Here is a 21463-nt window from a genome sequence, read left to right on the forward strand (position 1 = left end):
TACTTTTTTGCTTCATGTGAACTGGAGCATTTGTTCAGCAGACCTACTTGCAGCCAGAAATCCATGCCATCTTCTGATTGTCAACTGTCCTTAGGTGGTTTTGACCCTTTAAGGACAGAACTTCAGATGGGTAGTCCTTACAGTGAGCACTGGTAGCCACGATTGCAGTAATTATCTTGTTACCTCTTTGGTGAAAGTGTCTGCTGCATCCCCATGGAAATAAATTGGCCAGCAGTCATTTCATTTCTTCACAACAGTATCCTTTATACTTGTTTTTATCCCAAAAAAATCTATTAAGCTTAGAAAACTAGGATAAGGATCAGCACACTTTGGGGTTTTGACATGACATGGAAAAATCTTACAATATAATCAATAATAATATTCAGCAGATGTGATGTTTCTGAGACTGTGAGCCTCAATGAAAACGTGTTCACTTGTCAGAGAAAATTAAAGGATAACCAGACTTTTACCAAAGTAATGATGTCTACCTTGTGCACTCAAGAGTGCAAGAGTTTTGTAACTTACCATATAGTTTCTCAAGTTATGATGAATTTGTCTCATAAAGAGTAAAAAAAATAAATTTAAACTTGAAAAGTAATGATTCAGTTGCAAAGATTTCATGGTATATTTTAAAGGTGCTTTTATTTTGACTTTTACTTTCTCAACTTACATCTCATCCTCCTTCTGGCCGAGGTACACTTCAAATGTATTTGCAATGTGGAATTTTCCTCTTTGTCTACATTACGTTAGAAAACTAAATCTCACTGGGAAGCTGCCTCGAGGTCATTAGTAAGCTTGAGAGGCATAATGTAGATGACAGCCTTAACACGTTTGATGTCATCATAAACACGGCCAAGTCCTTTAGGACAACCCTAACAAGGTGCTGGAAGTAGTTGCTAGCACTGGGGAGCTGACTAAGGCTCCTAACATTGCCAACAGTGTTTTAAAATGCCTAATTAAAACTGTGTGGGGATGGTATTTTATGTTGTGTGGGCAGTAATGTGAAGAGCAAACACGCCAAATCCTCTGCAAGTTCAGGCTTTGCTTACCTGGGAGCAGGGAGCTGACTCGTGGCGTGCAAAAGCAAAGAGTCTGTGCAGAAGGCTTCCAACTTGGTTTCAAGTTAATTCCCTAAACTTTGCCGATGACCTAGAATGATTCAAAGATGTATCTAAGTGAGGAACATATGGCTAGTCGTTAAAAATGTATCAAAGAGCTCCTCTTGTCTTTCTTTCTCGTGAATGATCTCTGGAACATCAAGGATCCCCTCACGTGCCCCCAGTCTGTTGGTTGGCACTCCCCTGCGAGAGCGTCAGCACGCTATTAGCAATTACCTTGGTGATATTTACAGCATTTTAATGTCACTTGCCTCTATGTAAATAGAGTCTGTGAGGAGCACGGTGCATCCGGGGCTCCCATCACAACAGCACTGCTCCGTCAGTGTGCCAGAGCGCTCCTGTGCCTTATGTAACTGCCAAAAATATCATTTCAATTGCTTTATGACAAAATAATGAGTCTGTCAGAGATGAGTGGTCAGAAAAACAAATTTGTTCTCCCACACAATTAGGGTTTATAGCATTGGACAGCAATATCAATCTCCAGTGATTCAAAATTGAATTTGCACGTTGAGGGAAATGTGTTCTTGCGTGTGCTATAACCAGGCTGCTTAGCAGGGGGAGTCTGCGCAGGTTGAACTGGGAAGATGGATATCTACTGTGCTGCAGAAACATCACAGTGGAAGTTTCCAAACGCAGACAAGTATTGTGGGGCCATGGCATTCACTTCCACAAGCTCAGCACTGACAGAGCTGCCCCAGCACGAGCAATACTAAAAAAGTCTGCAAAAACTGTCACCCTATATAAATGGCAGACAGCTTTTCCCTTCAGGTAGAAAGCCATTTCAAGGCCTACATCCCTCCATACGTGACCTAATTGTCCATGGAGTTGTTGATATTTATAATCACAGACTTCAGTCATTCTCTGTAAAGTCATACAAGCATTAGACCTCAGCGGTGCCATTTACAGTAAGCATGTACTGTATCTCAGAACTGCACTTTGCCCTTAACATTTGCTGTGTCCTTACATGAGATTTTGCCCTTAGCTGTTTGCCAGTGCAGTGCAGAGGCTGCAGCACAGATCCTCTTCTGTTCGCCAGACCTTAACCTGTGCTCTCAAACCTGCTGTACTGATTAGAGCTCCCTCTGTCCGCCCTGCTCTGTGCAGGCAAACCCACTTGGTGTGCCAGCAGCTGCTCCCACCCACTGCCACCCAGTAACTGCCTTTCTGCGCGTGTACGTCATACCCTGTACAGGGCTTGGACTTTCTTCTTTGGATTTCAAGAAATTACATAGGCATGGAATACTGTTATATGGAACTCGGTACACTGGAGGTGAAATCAGTTTCTTAGGTTTTCAGACCTTCTCCATTCTTACACAAGCAGCCAAAGCAACCGCATTCTGCCAATGGAAGCATCAACACAGGCTATGGGATTGTTATGTTGAATGCGCTTTGTATGTAATTAAACCTTTTGTTAGTATTTCAGGTTGACAGCAGTAACAGCTAGGAACAGCCTTCAAAGCAAGTATTTAATGAAATTACAAATGGTACCTAGGATTTTCAGTAATGATTTATCACAGTGGATATTCATATAAGATTACAAAATATTTCCTTACCTCTAGAGTAGAAAAGAAAGGTTATCTTCCATAAGAAAGAGATGAATTTGGGTATCCTCCACAGGAAGCTGTTTGCACATCTTGAATGATCTGCTGGGAGCCAAAGTCAGCTCCCAGATCAGTGGTGCTCAGGTGATTGACAGGTGAAATTCCTAAGGTCCAGACTGCTGCTTTGATTTCACAGCACTGACAATCCAGTGTACCTCATCAAAAGAGTGGTTTTCTCATGGTCTGTCTGGGTGCTATTTTTATTGCAATAGCCTTCTTTTTGTAACCCTAAATATTTCTGGTTTCCTTACTGCCTATCCTGCAAACAGAATCAGCTTTTTATTGTACTCTAGTCATCTCTCAGCCCCGCTATGCTCATTTACCTCTTTCAGTCATCCAGAGAAGTCTGGCTCTCAAGCACAACACGCATTTCTCTTTGCAGAGGCTTCTGAGATTGTGCATATGGACACTCTGATGAGGTCCCTGGGACAGATTGCCCAATTCCTTTTGCAGCCTTCCTAAAAAACCAAAGCATATGAAATATTATTTCCCTGTTTCTCTCTTCACATACACCACAGATTTTGATACTGTCTTGGTTTTCCCCAGACACAGTATCCTCCAGTTTGCTTTCAACAGATGCTTTTTGTTCTCTTTCAGTTTTAGCACTGCCTGCATTTTACACACATTCACTATTCAGCTACATCCTTGATTTGCAGTGGAAATTGTGATCTGTCTCTTCAAGATCTGTCAAATGGCATCAACAAAAAAAAAAAAAAAAAGGTGCAAGAGGAGAATCAGAGCCTCTGGTTTAGTCTTCCAAATGTCTTATTTTATTTATGCTTCCACTCTTTTACTCCTTATATATAGTTGCTGACACTAACATGACTGTCAGTTCAATCACTTCAGAATTTATTAATTTACAGATTTTTTCATACTTGGGTAACACTAATAATCATGAACCAAACCCAACTTTTCTGTGGCCCATACAGTAAGAAAGAAAGTTTTTACCACACTTATCTATCTTTTGTGGTTTCAGTTTAGGGTGGGGTTTAAACATTTCTTTTTGTGCTTAGTATAACTAACTCTTATTAAGTCAAATTTGACATTTTTAATTAAAAAAATACTTTAACTTTAATTTTAGCTAGTCTTGTAGTAAAATTTAGTGACCACATTTGTTCCTTACTTTCTTCTCCTTAGAAAGTGTACACAGCTAAGTTTGAAGTATTCTGAGGATTCTTTAGAAATTTACTATTGTTGGCTCTTTTTCTGCTGAGTTACTAATCTTAGAGTTGGACTATCCTCTGCCTACAAAAGTTTTAGATCAGTCCTCTATTTTTTTCCAGTGATGAAACTTACTGTTTCTCTTATTCTCCTTAAATCAGACTCCTATAAGGCTACACTACTCTCTGTCCACATTGAGTCTGTTTTAGGGTTTTTTGGGTTGGTTTTTTTTTTTTTTTTTTTTTGGTGGGCGCATGCTTTGGGGTTTGGTTTGGCCTTTTTTTCCCCAGTTTTTTATTATTACTTGGAATTTTCTTTTAAGACAGCATTCAGGGTAATTCTGCTGGGAAAGCTTTCAAAAATACATTAAAAGCCTATTAATAAGTTGATTTGCAAAGAGGCATTGATTGAATGGATCTTTGATTATTCTACTGCTTTAGGACAAGAAAAGCCATTTAGCAATTCTTCCATTTAGAAAGCTAAGTGGCTAAACTGTCCCTACTTGGTCTATTTTTTAGTGTGTGGGCACTGCACCTTGGGCTGAGAAGCACTTCCTCAACAGCAATCTTGCCTTAAAAAGTTAGAAAACTGGGCACCAGAGCAGGCAGCAGAGCTGTGCTGCCCAGGCTCTCTTGTCTGAGAAATCAGGAAAAGGAGGAGGCAGCCTGTGGAGATGGGACACACAGAGATTAGGGAAAGTGGGCAGTAAAAGGAAATCTTGAGGATATATAGGAGTTATTTGTGTATGTATGTGTATAGCCATACATATAAATACATGCAGATGTTTTGCACATATATCTGAAGAGGCATGGCACAGGACTGGATAGAAGCAGAGGAGGATGGAGAAGGCCAGAGTCCACGCAAGATTTTTACCCAAGGAAGGGTCAATCTCTCTTCAGGAACATATGACAAGCACAGCACTTACGCTTTCAGAGCACTAGGTACTGCAGCTTTTCCTCAGAATCAAACACTTTTTTCCTCTTGCCTAGATCAGTTTGCTGCCTCTGACACTGATGAGTCCCTCCAATAAAACAGAAATCTCCTCCTGAAAGAAATCCGGTCCCTTCCTCTCTCTAATTTGCTTTAGTTACTCAACAGCCTCTCCTGCTTTTCTCCTCCATTTTTTGGTCTCGTTCTTACTGTATATCTCTCCTGTTTGATGTCTGCCATTTTCACATTCCTGTGGACAGTAAAACAACCCATGGCTTTTCTTAATAGCAGTACCCTTTACCAAAATGTTCAGTGTCTAGTGAACAGATAGATGTCATCCACTTATGCCCAGACAGGGTTCTTTCATTCTGCTACTCACTGAAAATTCACAATTGATTTAGTCGTCACGCACACGTATTTTGTAAACTGTGTAAAAATTACTCTCTCTCTCTTGTCCAGCAAATTGAATTTTGGTTATTTCAATTTTAAAGGTGTTGAACCTGTTTCACTTTAGAATGAGCATTGCACAAATAACAGCATTTTCATCTTCCTCATTTCTAGCACTGAGGAGGATGTTCCACCATCCACTGTATTACATATTCTTGTGGATTTTCTCCAGCAGCTACTTATGACAACTGCAAGTTTGTTTTACCCTGGGGATATATATGTATGTGGCCAATTGCTTCAGGTCATATTCCTTCCAAATGGAAGTCAGCCTGACAGCTGTTAATTTGCACTTGGCCATTCCATGTGTTGTTTTGCTCTAATTATTGGTCACTGTATGGAACAGGTGACAAATGCCCACATGAGAACTCTGTAAATTATTAGATGTATGATCATTAGGAAAACAAACAGGAAAGGTCGTTAAGTACTGGTATGCTCTCCAGCCCCAAATAGAAATAGATTTTAGCTGGTTTTGACATCTCTTGGAAAGGGATGGAAAGAGGTCAAAATACCTTACTGTTTAAAAAAAGAGGTGAAAATACAAACTACCCATTCAAAAGTGTCCTAGTTTCAGGAAAAGAGGGGAATTTAAGGAAAATACGATTGTTTTAAGACCAGATGCAGGATCTAGTTTATCTAATAATTTTGTCGCAGGTTGATTACATTTCTTTCCCAAGTAAAACTAAATGTGTCTACCAAAATATTTTGTCTGACCTTCAGCTACTACAGCTATGTTGAATTAAAGCAGGAAAAGAAATTTCCTTTCTGAACAAGACAGTACTTGCTGAACAAGAATGGCAAGACACCGTTGTAGTGAGCTTTCGTTCTACTGAAGTGTGGCATTGCAGAGGATATTTAAATGAAGTCTGTTTTCTTGGGCTCCCAGGGCCTAATTTGGACCTTAATTTGGGTCAGATGCTGGACATAAGCAGAGGACTTCCCAGACTTCCTGGGAACAGTAACTCAATTTTTTGCAAGATTATAGATATGTCTGTAGTAAAAATTGTGAATCATTTAGTTGTTCTCAGTGGAGTTGCATTAGTGAAAACAAGAAAAGATTCAGCATCTTGGAGCCTTGGTGACATTTCTGCTTTTCTGCTACTTGCTCTTTTCAGTGATATCTTGTGATGTCGTGCTTTCACAGAATAATACTACAGGCAAAACACAGAATTCGAGCCATTGCCATAGGACATGCTTTTCTAAAACTTGAGCTTAAACTCACCTCACCTCTAAATAATACCCCACTTTGTTTTATTTTTGCCTTTTAAAATTAGGTGTAAGTGCAATCTTCATGCTACTGGCTGTAAAGAAGAAAACAAAAGACTACTTTGTGAATGTGAGCATAACACAACGGGCCCAGACTGTGGAAAATGCAAGAAGAATTATCAGGGCCGACCATGGAGCCCTGGTTCTTATCTGCCTATACCTAAGGGCACTGCTAATATCTGTAAGTAGTTCTGTATAATAAGGATATTTCATTATTACAATTCTGCCCCATATCATGACTCTGAAGGAAGATTAATGTTTGCAAAGGTTTGTCATTTCATTCTGACTCAGCGTGTATAATTGGACAAGGTGTCAATGTGTAAGTGCTAATTGTACGTATACATCATCTGTGCTCTCACGTGGTTGTAAATGACTTCCAGGAGAACCACATGGTTATATCCATAGACACATCCCTGGACACTGCATAGAAAGGGCTAAGGAATGAAAAAATTAGGACTCTTCACATAAAAAACACAGACAGATGAGTGAAAACAGTGGGAATAACTGCAGTACTGCTCTAGCCCTCAGCTCTCCATTCATATGTCCTTGTCTTGAGATTGGCAACACTCTCAGCTCAGCTTGTGAGATCCTTGCTCATTTTTTGTCCATTTAAAAAAGAGAGGGAGGGAAATAACCCTCAGACCAAATTTTTCATATTACTACCTAAAGATCTAAAGGTTGGGAAACATTTCCCTGATGTTGACCTGCAGTCCAGATTCAGATGCACTCCTGTTGACCAAGTGTTGAAGAGAGAAAGCGAGGGCAAAGCCTGAGGTTTTATATCTGCCTGTTTCCAGCTAACAGCCACTCCACAGCACACGTGTACTCTTCCAGCACACTTCCATATTATCCAAAGGAAAAAGTTACTGACAGCTCTATTTCCTGGTCCTGGACAGGATTGGGTCAAAATAAAACATGGTGATGGAAGAGAGCGCACAAAGACATGCATATGTGAAATACGCTGAGATTCAGAATCCTCCTGAACTGGGTAACAGACTTAAATTCCTTTGAAGAAAGAACTGAAAATGAGGATAAACCTTTTGACAGAAGTTACCAGCTTCTTTTAAGAAAAGAGTCCACAGTTTTGCCCTGATTAAAAGCAAAACATTCATTTTAAAATATTAGATATAACAATTTATTGAAAAAGTTATTTGAAAGAAACAGAGCTGTATAAGGCTGAACGAAAAGTTTAAAACCAGGAGCAGTGTGCAATGCTCAGAATGTTATCTAAGACTTCAAAGCAGCAGCTGTGAAGAATCAAAACTCAGAAATTAAGATCATAGGAAGCAGGACCTTATCAAGTAAAATGTGAGAGTAATAGACCAAGTAACAAACCATGAAGTGTGGGGGCATGAAATTATGATAAAATTCTTTCTGAGCAGAAAAAAAATGAACTTCCAAAAAGCAGGGAAAAACATTTTGTAAGAGTATTCACTTTTTTTTCGCCTGTTATAAAAAGTGAGTGTGGCTCACAGAATTAATACTTTGAAGCTATGTTTGGGAAATATGGTGAGATTCACCAGGTTGATTTTAGCTAAATTCAGCTTGCTGTGTCATTTACCTCATTCGCAGTCAGCTGAGCACACACCAGACGGAGCAGTGGAATTAGCACCTACTGAAAGAGTGTCTGAAGCAATCAACTTCCATGTTAAAACAACATCAGTGAATTTCAGCACATATACAGTTTCATCATAAAACAAAACTTTTTGTAAATAATAGGCAGTCATCTCTGGGGTTGATGGTGATGATGACAATAATGAAAACATAACTTGTTTGAGCTGATGCATACTCCACTTACCCTCAAATCCTGACTTCAGCAGTGATCGGCAGCAGGAATTTATGGCAAGCAGGAAGAAGCATGAAGGATTTCTTCTTCACCTTCTCAGTTACCATGAAATAAACTGGCTTTCTGAGCTGGACTGCAGGGGTTGCTTCCTGCTGAACAGAGACACCCAGCTGACATAAGGTTGACCACAGTGATACCTTATGGCAATACATTTCAAATTGTAGTGAGACAGTGAGTGAAAGGTATTTTATTTTGCTTGCATTAAATGTTTTTCTATGGTTAAGCCAGTAGCTCCTTAGATAGGGAAGGAACAAAGAATAATGCACCTCCGTTTACATCGGTTACACCATTTATCGTCACATAGACTTGACCTTATCCACTCCTTCACTCTTTTTTTAAATGACAAATCCTAAAACCATGCCACATCTCTGGTGTTTTCTTGTGCTATTCTAATTCTATGATGTCATTTTTTTATTTGATGAGGCTAAAACTACACGATATTCTAGACGTGACAACAACATGGCTCTTTTACAATTACATAAAAATGCCTCTTTTGTATTTTGTTACTCTCTGGATCAGTCCTTGGGTCCTTTTTTAAGACTGTACCACAGTTAAAACATTTCTTCTGGCCTCTAGGCTAATTTAAATGGCAGGTTATATGCTGCAATAGTTAGTTCAGAAACATCATATTTGAGTTCCTTGAAAATATTCTTGGGGCAACATTTCCTCACAGCAATTCTTGTTCAGTGCCATTTACTTCAGATGCTAACAGACTTTGAGAAAATTTCTCAGCATGTGAGAATCTCTCTTTCTTTGTTGTGAACATCAGTAAAAACAATTAATTAAGTATTCAATGTTGAATTCATAATTAATTAGTCATAGTGTTAATGATACCTCAATTGACTATCGTCCCAGTTATCTCTCTGGGCCTCCTGGTTTGAGTATGATTGTTTTAACAAAAAAGAATTACTAACTTTTGTGTCCATAGGAAGTTGATTCTCAAAATACTGTAGTTTATATTTAAATTGGCAGGTTTTTTGCCTTTTTTCCCGATATCTTTCTCCATTGAGAAGACTTACACTTTTGGACAGTATCTTTCCAAAATCATCTACATTCTGTTGCTTTCAATTTGGCATTGGGGTTTGGATTTTTTTTTTTTTTTTCCGTATATAGAGTTAACTTTTTTAAGTTAAAAAAAAGAGATGACTTATATATGATTATTCTGAGCATCTCATACACGTGTCTCCAGCTGCTTCCATGCATGCATATCTTTTTAGACGTTCTTTTCACTTTTCTTTTATCTAGCTTCCTCATTTTCATTTCCTCGCTCTCTCAAAGTTAAATATTACTGCAGTGGATTTTTTTTTTATGCTTTTCCTTCTCAACAAGCATGTTGAGTTTCAGTCCAGAAGTGGTTCTCTGATAACTACTTCTTGAATTGTGTCCTTTGCACTGCTTCAGAACTAAATCAGCTTCTCTTGTGGGTTGTCTGATTCCTTGCTACAAGCAGCAATTATTTATGGTATGTAAATCTTCATTTCTTTTGTCGCTTCCTGAATTTGGCTGCATGTGTTGGAGCATATGAAGTTATGCATTATTGTGTAAACTCTCTGCACAGCCAGACTAATTTCACTTACCTTGTTGCCTTTATGTCACCATCTCCATCCTGTGGTCAGCAATGCAGCCCTGGTGTTACAGTCTGCCTAGTCAGGTGTGGATTCTGAAATAGTTCCTGGAACATGTCGATAGAAATAACTTTCCTTTATATATTACTTCAGTTCTCTGGGGCACTTTGTATAATCCAGTAATATAGTGTCCCTTTGATACTTCTACTTCCTCCAATTTCCAAAGACCACCTTTTTCATCTAAGACCAAATTATTTAAAAATTTAAATATATTTGAAGTTTACATGAATATGCTTAAATAAGATACAGTTAAAAATAGTTGTATAAATGAAACACTCTGAAATTTTTTTTCTTCTTTTCACAAAATAAAAATCTTTCTTGAGATTCTCTGAATTTGTGAAATTCGTTCAGATTCAACAAGAAGCTTAATGTCTATTTCCAAATTTTTCCCAGCTGGAACTTCTGTTATTTCCACTGCTCTTTTTCTGCCATTTTTTGTGGCCAATAAACTTCATCATATGTTTTCAAGCTACAGCTCGTGACCATTCCAGGTGATTCTGTAGTCATAGCAGAAACTTTGATATAAAGCTGTTTTCTTTATCCATTTATTTCTTTATCATTTTAAGTCATCCTGAGTTTTTCAGGAGAATGCAAAACATTTTTCCATGCCTTACCTGTGAAAGACAGCAAGTAGTCTGTTGTTTACTGGCACTAACAATATTTCTCATTTGTCTCCACACAGCATTTATTTTATATTTCCACTCTATCTTATTGACTATTTTGTGATTACATTCATTCCCTTGTGCTGCCACATTCTGCAGATAGTTTTTTCTGCAATGTGTTTTGACACACAAAGTGAACTTATTGAATTTCTCTCTACTTGGTATTACAGGATAGCTGTTCTCCTCAGCAGTTGTGTGTGTCTGACAGCACCAGCCCTTTTCTGCTTCCCATTGTTTCGATCATTTTTGGCACTTACGTTCTTTGCTCCATCAGACAGAGCTGTCTCAGACTGCACTGAGCTGCCATGGATCAAAGCCTGCTCTCTTTGTGTCAGTCCCTTCACCACCAATAACCTGTATCAAAAGTGCCCAACGCTCAGCAAAAGCTCCTCCCAGCTGTTACATGACTTTCCTAATTCATACTTCAACGTGAAACAAAGGACTGACCAGGGCATGGGAAACACTGGTGGTTCTTTTCAGTCAATACTCAGGCAGACAGTCTCAGTTTACTGAATTTCTCCTGCAGTGGGTCCCCCTTCCATGGCACAGCCTCTGTCTCAACAGCACAACCTTAAACCTCCCTGAACGGGAAAAGACTTACAAGGCATCCGTGCAGCACAGCTGCCACAGAAACAGATTCTGGTGAAACTTATGGCACCTCCAGAAGCGCACTGGTATTACCCACATTGATGTTCCATTTTCCCCATAAACATTTGCTGGCACAAAACCATCTTGAAGGACCAGCATAAATGAAGTTGTCCAAGTTGTACTTTCTAGTCAGGAATCCAAGTAACACGGATTCCTCTAACTGAAAGGATCACACATCCTGCTTTCCAGTCAAAGCAGACTCATATAAACTAGACAGTGTCCCATTTTCTAAGGGCCCTTCTCCCAAGTGACTGGAAGTTTTCCAGTGTCTTCATGACTCAGTTTGAAGGAATGGGACACTTATGTTGAAAGTCTAAAATATTGCTCCTTGAGATGCTTTTGACAATGTATTTCAAAGAGAAAAAGGAAGATATCAATCAATAAGTTACAAAACAGCAAAGCTTCCTATTGCTTCTATTTTATCGTGCATATTAATCTTAGCCCAAGAAGCTTACAGAAGGTATAAAGCCACAGGAACATGTCACACAAAAGGCTGGGAAACACAGTGTGAAGGCAAAACTGCAGTGTATCAAGAGCATTCAGGTAAACAGAAGTGTCAGGAGAAACTGCGAAAATCTGCGAGTGATAAACTCATTTTCCTTCATCTGGGTATCCAGTGTAATAGCCAGCAAAACATTGCAGATACATACCTAAAAACAATGCACTATAACTAATGCGCTGTATTGTTTTAAAATAGGGCTGGAAAAATTATCCTTCAGCACTCTACCCTCTTGCATGACCCTGCTGAGCTGGCTCTTTGTGCTGGCTATGGAGACATCTGTTGCTGGGAAATGAATTGTTTCCATACGTCACTTGGTTTCAAACAACTCTATTTTTGCCATACAGAGTGAAGAGGTGAAATGAAAGAGACTTCCAGTCCTTAAGCAGCAGCAGCATGGGAAGGCAAAGTGTCTCTTTTAAGATATCCAAAGTGCCAAAAATGGTCCGACTTTCAGGCTTTTCAAAGTTTCTAATATTCTATCAATAAGTTACGATTACTTGAAAAAAAAAATCTTTTGATCTCATTAGGTGTTTCCTAGACAGAGTTTTCAATACTGGTTTGGACACACTAAAACATAACATGAAAAAGTCCAAATTTTAAAAGATGTTACCCAATAAAACAAAAACTATTTCCTCTGTCCCATTTATTTCTGGTGATATCACTTGGGAAAGCAGAGGTGAGGGATGACAAACTTCATCAAAGCAGTTCCTTTTCTATGAATTCAATCTTTACAGAGAAACAACTGCAAAATTAACAGTAGCAGGAGTTCTGGGGCTCTTGCAATGAAACAGATGAAATTTCCAAAGAATTTTCTTTCACTGTGTGTAATCCTTTGTCAGAATACAGGTTTAACAATACATGAAAAGTTTACTCCTATGATCATAATGATCATTCCCTGTGAGGGATTACAAGACACCCGTACCATTGAGCTTCTCCAGGCTTTAAATTGCTACAGAATTCAGAAGTTCTGAAATCGATGCTGAGCATCTGATATTGCAATCATGCCTCAATGGAAGAGCTGCAAAGGGAAGAAAGACTCACTGCAGGGAGTGCTGCAGGGCAGATATTCTAGCAAAAGATCAGATGAGGCATTAACATCCTGCTCTGCTATGAAAAGCTCTGTATTTTGTTCCTGTTTAATAGTCCTGCCAGAAGCACATGCGGACATTGACAGTGGAGGTGCTAAGATGGTCTGCAGGGTATGACCTGCCCTGAGACTGGAAGCAGCAGTGTGGTCCTTCTCACCAAAAGCTTGATCTGTTTCCTTTGTGTTAAGGATTTCACAGTGACACAAACCAGAGACAAAAATCAAAAACTTGCTTTCTTCGCTAGCATCTGATTTGCTTTTTTCTTCATCTCAATAGCCAGCTCCATGGTAGCTAAGAGCTATAACAACCCATTTCTGGAAGCAGGGGAAATGAGAAAATTACAGGGCAGATGCAGAAGATCATATGAAAGGAAAACACCAGATTTTTTTCCTCTCAAGTAATGCATATATATTTAGATGCACTTACAGTGAACATGTAATATACCAAACCACCGCCCTCAAGTCAAGTCAAAAATAATAAATAGTATTAGTGACTTTCTCCTGCAATGTTTGCCATTTCAGGGGTAGTAACAACCTCTGAACTTTTTTGCATGCTTTATTGATGTCCCCTCACTATAAATCTATTACCATTAATAACCATCCCAGTGATTTCAACTGGAAGATAAATTTAGGCTGAACATTACTTTGGTTTAACAACTGGATAGATGTAAATTCAATCCCTTTTTGTACCTTGCTCAATAGAATTGTCCATCAAAGGAAGTAATGGGCATGATCCTTCATCTCTCTAACCTGTCCCCATCACTTCACTGCAAAGTACTCACAGATTTTGGTACAAGGCTGACTGGAAACGATCCATGCCATGTAACAGACCAGGTTCAAGCCAAGGGCCAGCAGTGGTGGGATGACCCCTCAGCCTGTTGCTGTCCCCAGCAGTGGTGGGATGACCCCTCAGCCTGTGGTTCTCCCCAGCAGTGGTGGGATGACCCCTCAGCCTGTTGCTGTCCCCAGCAGTGGTGGGATGACCCCTCAGCCTGTTGTTGTTCCCAGCAGTGGTGGGATGGCCCCTCAGCCTGTTGCTGTCCCCAGCAGTGGTGGGATGACCCCTCAGCCTGTTGCTGTCCCCAGCAGTGGTGGGATGACCCCTCAGCCTGTTGCTGTCCCCAGCAGTGGTGGGATGACCCCTCAGCCTGTTGCTGTCCCCAGCAGTGGTGGGATGACCCCTCAGCCTGTTGCTGTCCCCAGCAGTGGTGGGATGACCCCTCAGCCTGTTGCTGTCCCCAGCAGTGGTGGGATGACCCCTCAGCCTGTTGTTGTCCCCAGCAGTGGTGGGATGACCCCTCAGCCTGTTGCTGTCCCCAGCAGTGGTGGGATGACCCCGCAGCCTGTTGTTGTCCCCAGCAGTGGTGGCACAGGTGCACTCAGGCCCTCGCCTGCCTCCACACTGACAGAGACAGAGAGCAGAATCACACCTCCTGTGCCTCGTTACCTAAGGACTTGCACCAAATAGAGCTCAGCTGAATTCACGAGCTAGCCTCAATATGTAACTCCAGATCTCACACAAACACTCCTTCTAAGAATAATTTCCCCATCATATGTGTGGTTTTCACAGAGTGTTAATAGATCCTGCTTCATGGCCCTACATAACCAGCTCCTTTCCAGACAAACTCAGAAGTGTCATTCTCACTCTCTTTAGTAAGAAGGGCATAAAGTAGTGCACTATCAAGGCCAGTCACCTCACACAGGGATACCTGGTAGTAAAAAAACCAGCCTGCTTATAGAAAAGCACACCAACTAAGAAACTCTATACAGAAATAGCAAAACAGCTTTTGAAACAGAACCTGAAGATATCTTTGCAAGGTTAATACAGAGCCCCCAGGCTAGCAGGCATCTTGTGTTCATTATTCTCTGCCCAGGAAGCATTTATCACTGTGAATTCATTGAAAATTTTGAAGTATGATAATATGAGGTGAGCAGATTTGCAGGAAAACCTCTTCCTTCGCTACAATCTGTTTAGGAGAGAAAGGAAAGGATATTTGTGTGTGTGTGTAGGAGACAGAGAGGTTTGAGGCGGGGGAGTATACCCAGAGGAAATACAAATACCATTTCACAGTGCAAGTGTGAGTGCGAGAACACAGTTTTTGCCTTTTATCTAATATTTGTGTAGGTTCCATGAGTATATAAAGGAAAACTAATCCTGCTAATTTAAACCAGCTACAATGACTTGCAAAAATTTAAACAAGCTGTGATTGAAACTTCAGGGAAAAATATTTGAAAATCGATTGTCTTTTTGACATTTAAAAAGGGGATAGGCATTCTCTTTAATTATTCTAACTAAAAAAAGCACTTTCTGTTACCATTAGAACTATGACTTCATTGTTCTAGTATGATGATATTTGCATTTGGCTTTTGATACCTCACAGTGTTAAAATTTTGGAAAATACACATTAATCTCAGCAAAGGTAGAAATAATTAAGTTTGCAAACAGCATCTGAGTGTGGGGCTGGGGGAGCAGCAGGTGCTGTCTGTGGTGCTCAGCCAGGCCACAGCTGCCATAGGATCTGAAACCTGAGAGGTGCAATTCTGACATGTGCCCCAGGATTGATGTGGTGAAACATAAAAAAGTTAGGTTTGGTCCCCATTCTGCAAATTCGGTTACTTCAGCTTTGTTTTAGCCATGCCACAAATTAGGATTGTTCCCAGCTTAACTCTGCAACCTTGCTTACATTGAATATCATTTATTCTCAAGACATTCCTCCACTTAATTGCAGAATGAGGTCCATGCCATCTCTAAGTAAAGGAGGACTTCGAGATAGATGTTGAAAGAAGTGTGGCAGATGTTTTATGGAGAAACAGAGAAATTTCTGCAACAAAATGCATACCACAAAAATCAATAAAACTTTAAAAAGGAAAACTGTATTTAAGGAAGAGGATGCAAATATCCAGGATTTCAATACTGGTCTGCAGTTTGACTAAGCCAAGTGATGAGGCATGGTGCCATTGACAATGGCATTTAATCTTAAGAAAATGGCATTTCAGGAAAGATTTCATATCCATGGTTTTGTGCTACACACAAAGCCTAGGTTTCAGGGCAGACCTGACACCAAGCTAGTTCTTGGGATTGCATTATACAACATGAGATCCCACACTGCTTATCCAGGAAAGGAGTTTAACAGGCCCACCTCTTATGGTAAATCTCACCTGCCTCTGGAATGGCTTCCTTGCATTACTTCGGTTTAGGAATTGAAATGAACACAGGAAAAAAAAATTTAAAAAAAAAAAAAAAATCAAAGAGAGGCTTTACAATATGGCCAACCTACTGCATTAGATTGTTTCACTCAATTACATTTCTTTTACATAGCTTAATTTAGATAACTGTCAGGTAAAAGAGGGGAAAATATCTATATACAATTAATGCAACAGAAAGTACCAACTGATTTAAGCAGCTGGCCAAAGCAGTTAGCAATGCATCTATCCCTCGGTTAAATTACTCTCCTAGATCTGCATAATACGTGCATGACTGATATTTTTATCTAGAGCATTAAATATAATGGGTGGTTAGTTGAAATACAGAACTGTTCTGAACAAATTCATGAAGTTCAGAGAGCCGGTGTAGATCCCATCTGTCAATGCATTTTAGTGGTCCCTGCAGCCCCATACTGAAAAATCTAAGGGGCTCTGCATTTATAAAGGACAGGGCATGTAATGGCAGATGCTTGAGTTTAACTATGTATTGATAATGTATTCTGAAAATGTTTTCAGAATCTTAGATGTCATAGCTCAGCAAACAGCTAACTACACTTCTTTGTGTTTTCTTTCTCTGCAGGTATACCCAGTATTTCCAGTATTGGTAGTAAGTAATAAAACCAGTATTGTTTTGCATTGTCATTCAGCTTCATGGATCTGATTTCCCAACATCCCTTTCTGGTGTAGATAGCGTTTTTCTGACAGCATGCCCTGTGGTGCAGGGGCTGTGTATTGGCCTTCCTCTCTGGCATTAACATGTAACTGTGATTACTTGGTCAGAGACAATGTCACTCCTTACATCTGCATTCAGCCCCGGATTTTCTGATCGATTCTTATCAGCACATGAGCACTGAGCCCTGTAAAACTGAGTGTGACACAAAGAATTAAGACACTGTTGCAGAGAAAAATATTTCTTGAGCATTTTGAAGAAAATGTTTGCTAACAACTGAAGCACAGGACCAATAGTTTCCATGTATGTATATGAGTGTGTAAATTCAAAGAGCAAATGGAACAGCTTATAAATGGAATAGCTTTTATTTCCATGAAGTAGAAGCAGATACACAAATGCGGTGTATCTGCTGGAATCTGCATTAACTCTAGCAGGCTTTGAACTCAGCTTTACTCCACAAGATAAACAGAATTGTATCCCTTCAGAGAAAAATGCTTTTTTGTATGCAATTAAAGGACCAAAATACTACTCTTACACTATAACAAAACCATAACACTGTTATGTAAAGAGCTACTATATCAATGAAAGAGGTGATTACTTAAACAAAACGTGAAGAGACCAAGTGCACAGCAGCTGAGCTGTGAGCCTTGGCTGAGTTCTGCAGCTGAGGAGTGCACACAGTCCTGGCACGTTAGTTAACTGCCCATAAAGCAGGGAGGGAGAAATGGATTCTGCTGTGGCTCAAGCAAAAATATTCCCTACAGCCTCAGCTTTGTAGATACTTTGGGCACAACTTGCATAATACAGGACAATCAGTTATAAAATACCACAGTTGTTAAATGCAATTTGCCATACCCAATATCCAAGTGAAAAGTTTTTAATAATTTGGGTAAAACTGTCTCATGTCTTATGATACAGGGTCAGGACTATCAATTTATAATCAACTCAGCTCATGAATAGCACTGATTTGTTAAGCTCTTGACAGCCAAGTTAAATGCCATCAAAACTATCTCCCTTGCAAGTGTGAGCAGTGTTAGCAGCTGAATGCCACAGCATCTGTTTTTTGCTTTAAATAGCAAAACAGCATCAATGACAATGATGTGCAAATGAAAGCCTTCAATCTTAATGTCATTTGCCTGCTCTAGTGTCTCCTCTGGTATTTGTACGTCTGCAGATTCATAGTGATGTGCTATTTTCAAAACTTGGTGTTTAGACATATGTTTCATTGCAAAAAAAATTCAACTAAATGAAAGAGAGTAAGTTTACGCCACTGTTCTCAGAAATATTCCTGCAATTAATAACAGAAATGGGATGAATGGGAAATAGCTCTTTGGAGTTTGATTGTGCTGTAGTTTCTTAGTACTGTGTTGCATGGTCTATATGGTTGTGTTTTCACTTCACACTCCATACAGCCTTCGTCACCACATCTACCATTTCTGAGCATCAGCAGATGTTGGCCTTTGAAAACTTAATAGGGAAACTCAAATACCTTTTGGACGATGGTGAGCTGAAAGGATGCATTGTTGACCTCTTTGTATTTTACACTGGGGTGATTAGTACAGTTTATTTATTACAAACTGAGAAAGTGCTGTTTAACATTCTATAGGAAATACAAGAGTTTCTGCAAATCTATGTTTTATCTTTAGTTTTCTGTAAATGTCTTGGGATAATATGTGGTAGAATTCAACATACTTCTTTGCTTACCTGAAAAAGGCGAAGTATGAGCATCTCTTCATGAGCACAAGTAAATACTGATACTCTGCTTGTTTTTTCCATATGTTTTTTTCTTAAATAGCTCAGGGGGAAATAACTCTACCTGGTTAATGTTCTGAACACCTTTCCTATACCACAGGAATAGCAGAATTTGTGTTAAACAAGGATAGAATCCATAAATTTATCCTGTTCTCAAAGAGAATTTAACAGAAGTCAAATTACACACAAAACCAAACAAGATTAATTAGCTGTGGCTGCTTTAATGGATTCTGCATGATTTTTGTTTTGTCTATGCTAACACAGTATTTGTTTTCATATCAGCAGAGTTACTTCCCATCTGGGAAAGTTACTGTCGGGAGATATAGTTTGGGTTTCATTTTGCCTGGCAGCAAACACCTACAGGGGGGTATCTGTGTGCTCCCAGCTCCTTCTAGTTTATAAGGAGGGTTGGGGCAGGGGGATTATTAGAAACATTGAACTTCAAGCATGCAAAGAAGATGCCACCTCAAGCAGTGTTAACATAACACTTTTTTTAAGACTGCAATGAAAGCCAGAAAAAAAAAAGAAAAAAAAAATATATATATATATATATTTTTTTTTTTTTTACCTGTGTGCACATATATGTATTATTCTCTATTTTCCTTTTTAACGTCAAAGGATTTTGTATTAAAGCAGCTTATAACTAAAATTTTAACACAAAGAAAGAGTGGTCATTAGTAAACATCCTTTCTGATCATCTAGAAGAAAACAAAACTTAAGGGAAAACAAAAAACCCAGAGCTTTCCCATTAAGGTCATTTGTACCTGTTGTTGTCTATCAGTTGAATAGGTTCTCTGATAATTTCCAGCATTCTTGATTACAATGCTGGCCCTTTCAGCATTTTTCAGCCATGTCTGAAAAAAATACTGGTGAAAGTGTTAGCAATTAATGAGTCCCAAAACCATTTCATAATTTTAAGCAATACATACAAACAGTGTGTAAATGTTCTGAAAACTACATTATTTTACTTGCTAAAATAATGATTGTACAAATTTACATAGACCAGTGCATCAAAATGTTCATTATTGTGACCCAATACCAACATTACTAATCTGTACATGTATGCCTTCAAAAAGTTAAGTCTTCTAAACTATTGCTTCTATCTTTTTTCCTGTAAAGCATAACTCCACTAATTATGCTAAACAGTTTGTTATAAAGGGTATAATTAGATAGAGGATAGGATAGACATGATGTGCAAATAGCTCTGTGTGGGTGATTATCACCTTAAAGCCTGCTGTTGGCAGATGAGTCAGAGTTTAGAGACAGACCAGGCACCCAAGTGCAAGATGCAATCACAATAATCAAACGGTATTTTCTGCTTTGTTCTCTGTGTTTCTGTTCTTCCTTATAGTCAATTTTAAATTAAGATAACTCTTTTTATGATAATGAATGCAAGACGCAGAAGTTAAAAAAAAAAAAGACTGAATGGGCACTTTCTTATTTTATTGTTTTCTTAACCTTGAAAAATCTCATAGGTATTTTTCTGGAGCTAAAACAGTGTCTGGATGAGTGTAGCTTTATTTGTTTTTCACATTTGTCATGAAACTTTAATGTGGCAAACATATACACCTTAAAAGGCAGTAAGAGCAAATGCTATTGGATTTTCTTTTGTTTTTTGATAACAACACAAAGTATTTTGGACCTGATTTTGCCCTCTTTCAGTAACCAAGAAGTTCTCTCATTAAATCTTCAGTCGTGTGGTCAAAGCCGTTAGCATGCCAAGCTCTGGACTAGAGTCTGTACCCAACACATGTCAGCAGAGCATAAACATGCATAATTAGGTTGCACATTATTTTCTATTATTATTTGAGGTCAAGTTTTACAGAAAGCTGTGCTGTTGAGAGCCCATTAAGATATTTGTCTTCTTAAAACATTGCAATATTGTCTTCAGACCGTATCTATTATTTTAGACATATAAGCAAAATGTTCCCATTTCAATTTAATTTTATCCAAATCTGACCTTCTAATAAGTAACGGCTTCCAGTCTAAGGCAATCACCTTATCTAGATAACTGATTATAATATCAAGCCGCTATTTGTTTTCCCTACTTTAATGCTTTTAAGCTCCTGAAATCTTTTCCTTTAAAAATTAGATTTTCCACTACATTAAAACATTACTGAGCTGAAAGAAAATGCAAGCAGCCTTTGTGGTACGATATGCTCATCTGAATACTCGATCTGAGAGAAGTTTACATTCCAAATAATTCCATTGGAGTAGTTTTACCTGGTAGGAGTCACAACAAAGCCAGTTTCTTGCTGCAATTAGGGTGTGACCCCTGAAGGTGAGGAAGCAGAGCTGAGCCCAGCACAGAGCAGAAACCGCCTCTTTGCAGTGATTTCGAGGGCAGGTCAGAAACCACCAATGCAGCCCCAGGGAGCACTGAGAGGTCATTGGGATGGGATTTGGGGGAGCCTTTGTTACAGTTTTGGTTTTGCCAGATCCACCAATTTTAACAGATAAGAAGAGCTGAGCTCAGCAGTCTCACTGACAGTTTAGACATTCCTCTTTCCAGTTTTCCACAATCGCCTTGAGTTTAAATCAGTCTATCAATCAAACAGTGTTTTCAATAATTTTTGATTTGCTTTAATATGTAGAAAACTACTCAGTTCATAGTTATCTTTCTTTTAAAACTATTAATAAATAATCAAGGGATAGGATACTCTAGAAAATGCAATATCAACGTTCCAATATGTACCATGGTACCCATGCAAAACACGTGGCACTTTCAATATGCAAGCTGAGCTCAGTTATTCAAGGAAGTTTACAGAGAGTAGACATGATCCAAAAAGACATTTTAATACTTAATTATCTATAAAGCTTGGGGAGAAATTGCCAGGAAAAAATGCATTTCTGTGTTCCCCTCTCATCTTTTTCTTTCTGTTCCTTAAGACATGTAATCAGTTTATTTCACAGACTAAAGCAAAGAATGAGGTTTCCAAATCCGCAT

The 21463-nt window shown here is 39.0% G+C and overlaps 1 protein-coding gene across 1 annotated transcript in view; it reads left to right on the plus strand.

The window, feature by feature from the left end:
* Positions 1-21463, plus strand: part of NTNG1 (netrin G1) — a 150476-nt gene that overhangs the window by 86889 nt on the left and 42124 nt on the right. Inside the window, exons 4-5 of the mRNA XM_040073099.1 lie at positions 6529-6701; positions 16675-16701. Of these exons, the coding sequence (XP_039929033.1) occupies positions 6529-6701; positions 16675-16701 (200 nt within the window). The remainder of the gene's footprint in view (positions 1-6528; positions 6702-16674; positions 16702-21463) is intronic.

Source organism: Hirundo rustica, chromosome 9, assembly GCF_015227805.2.
Source record: "Hirundo rustica isolate bHirRus1 chromosome 9, bHirRus1.pri.v3, whole genome shotgun sequence".
NCBI lineage: Eukaryota > Metazoa > Chordata > Aves > Passeriformes > Hirundinidae > Hirundo > Hirundo rustica.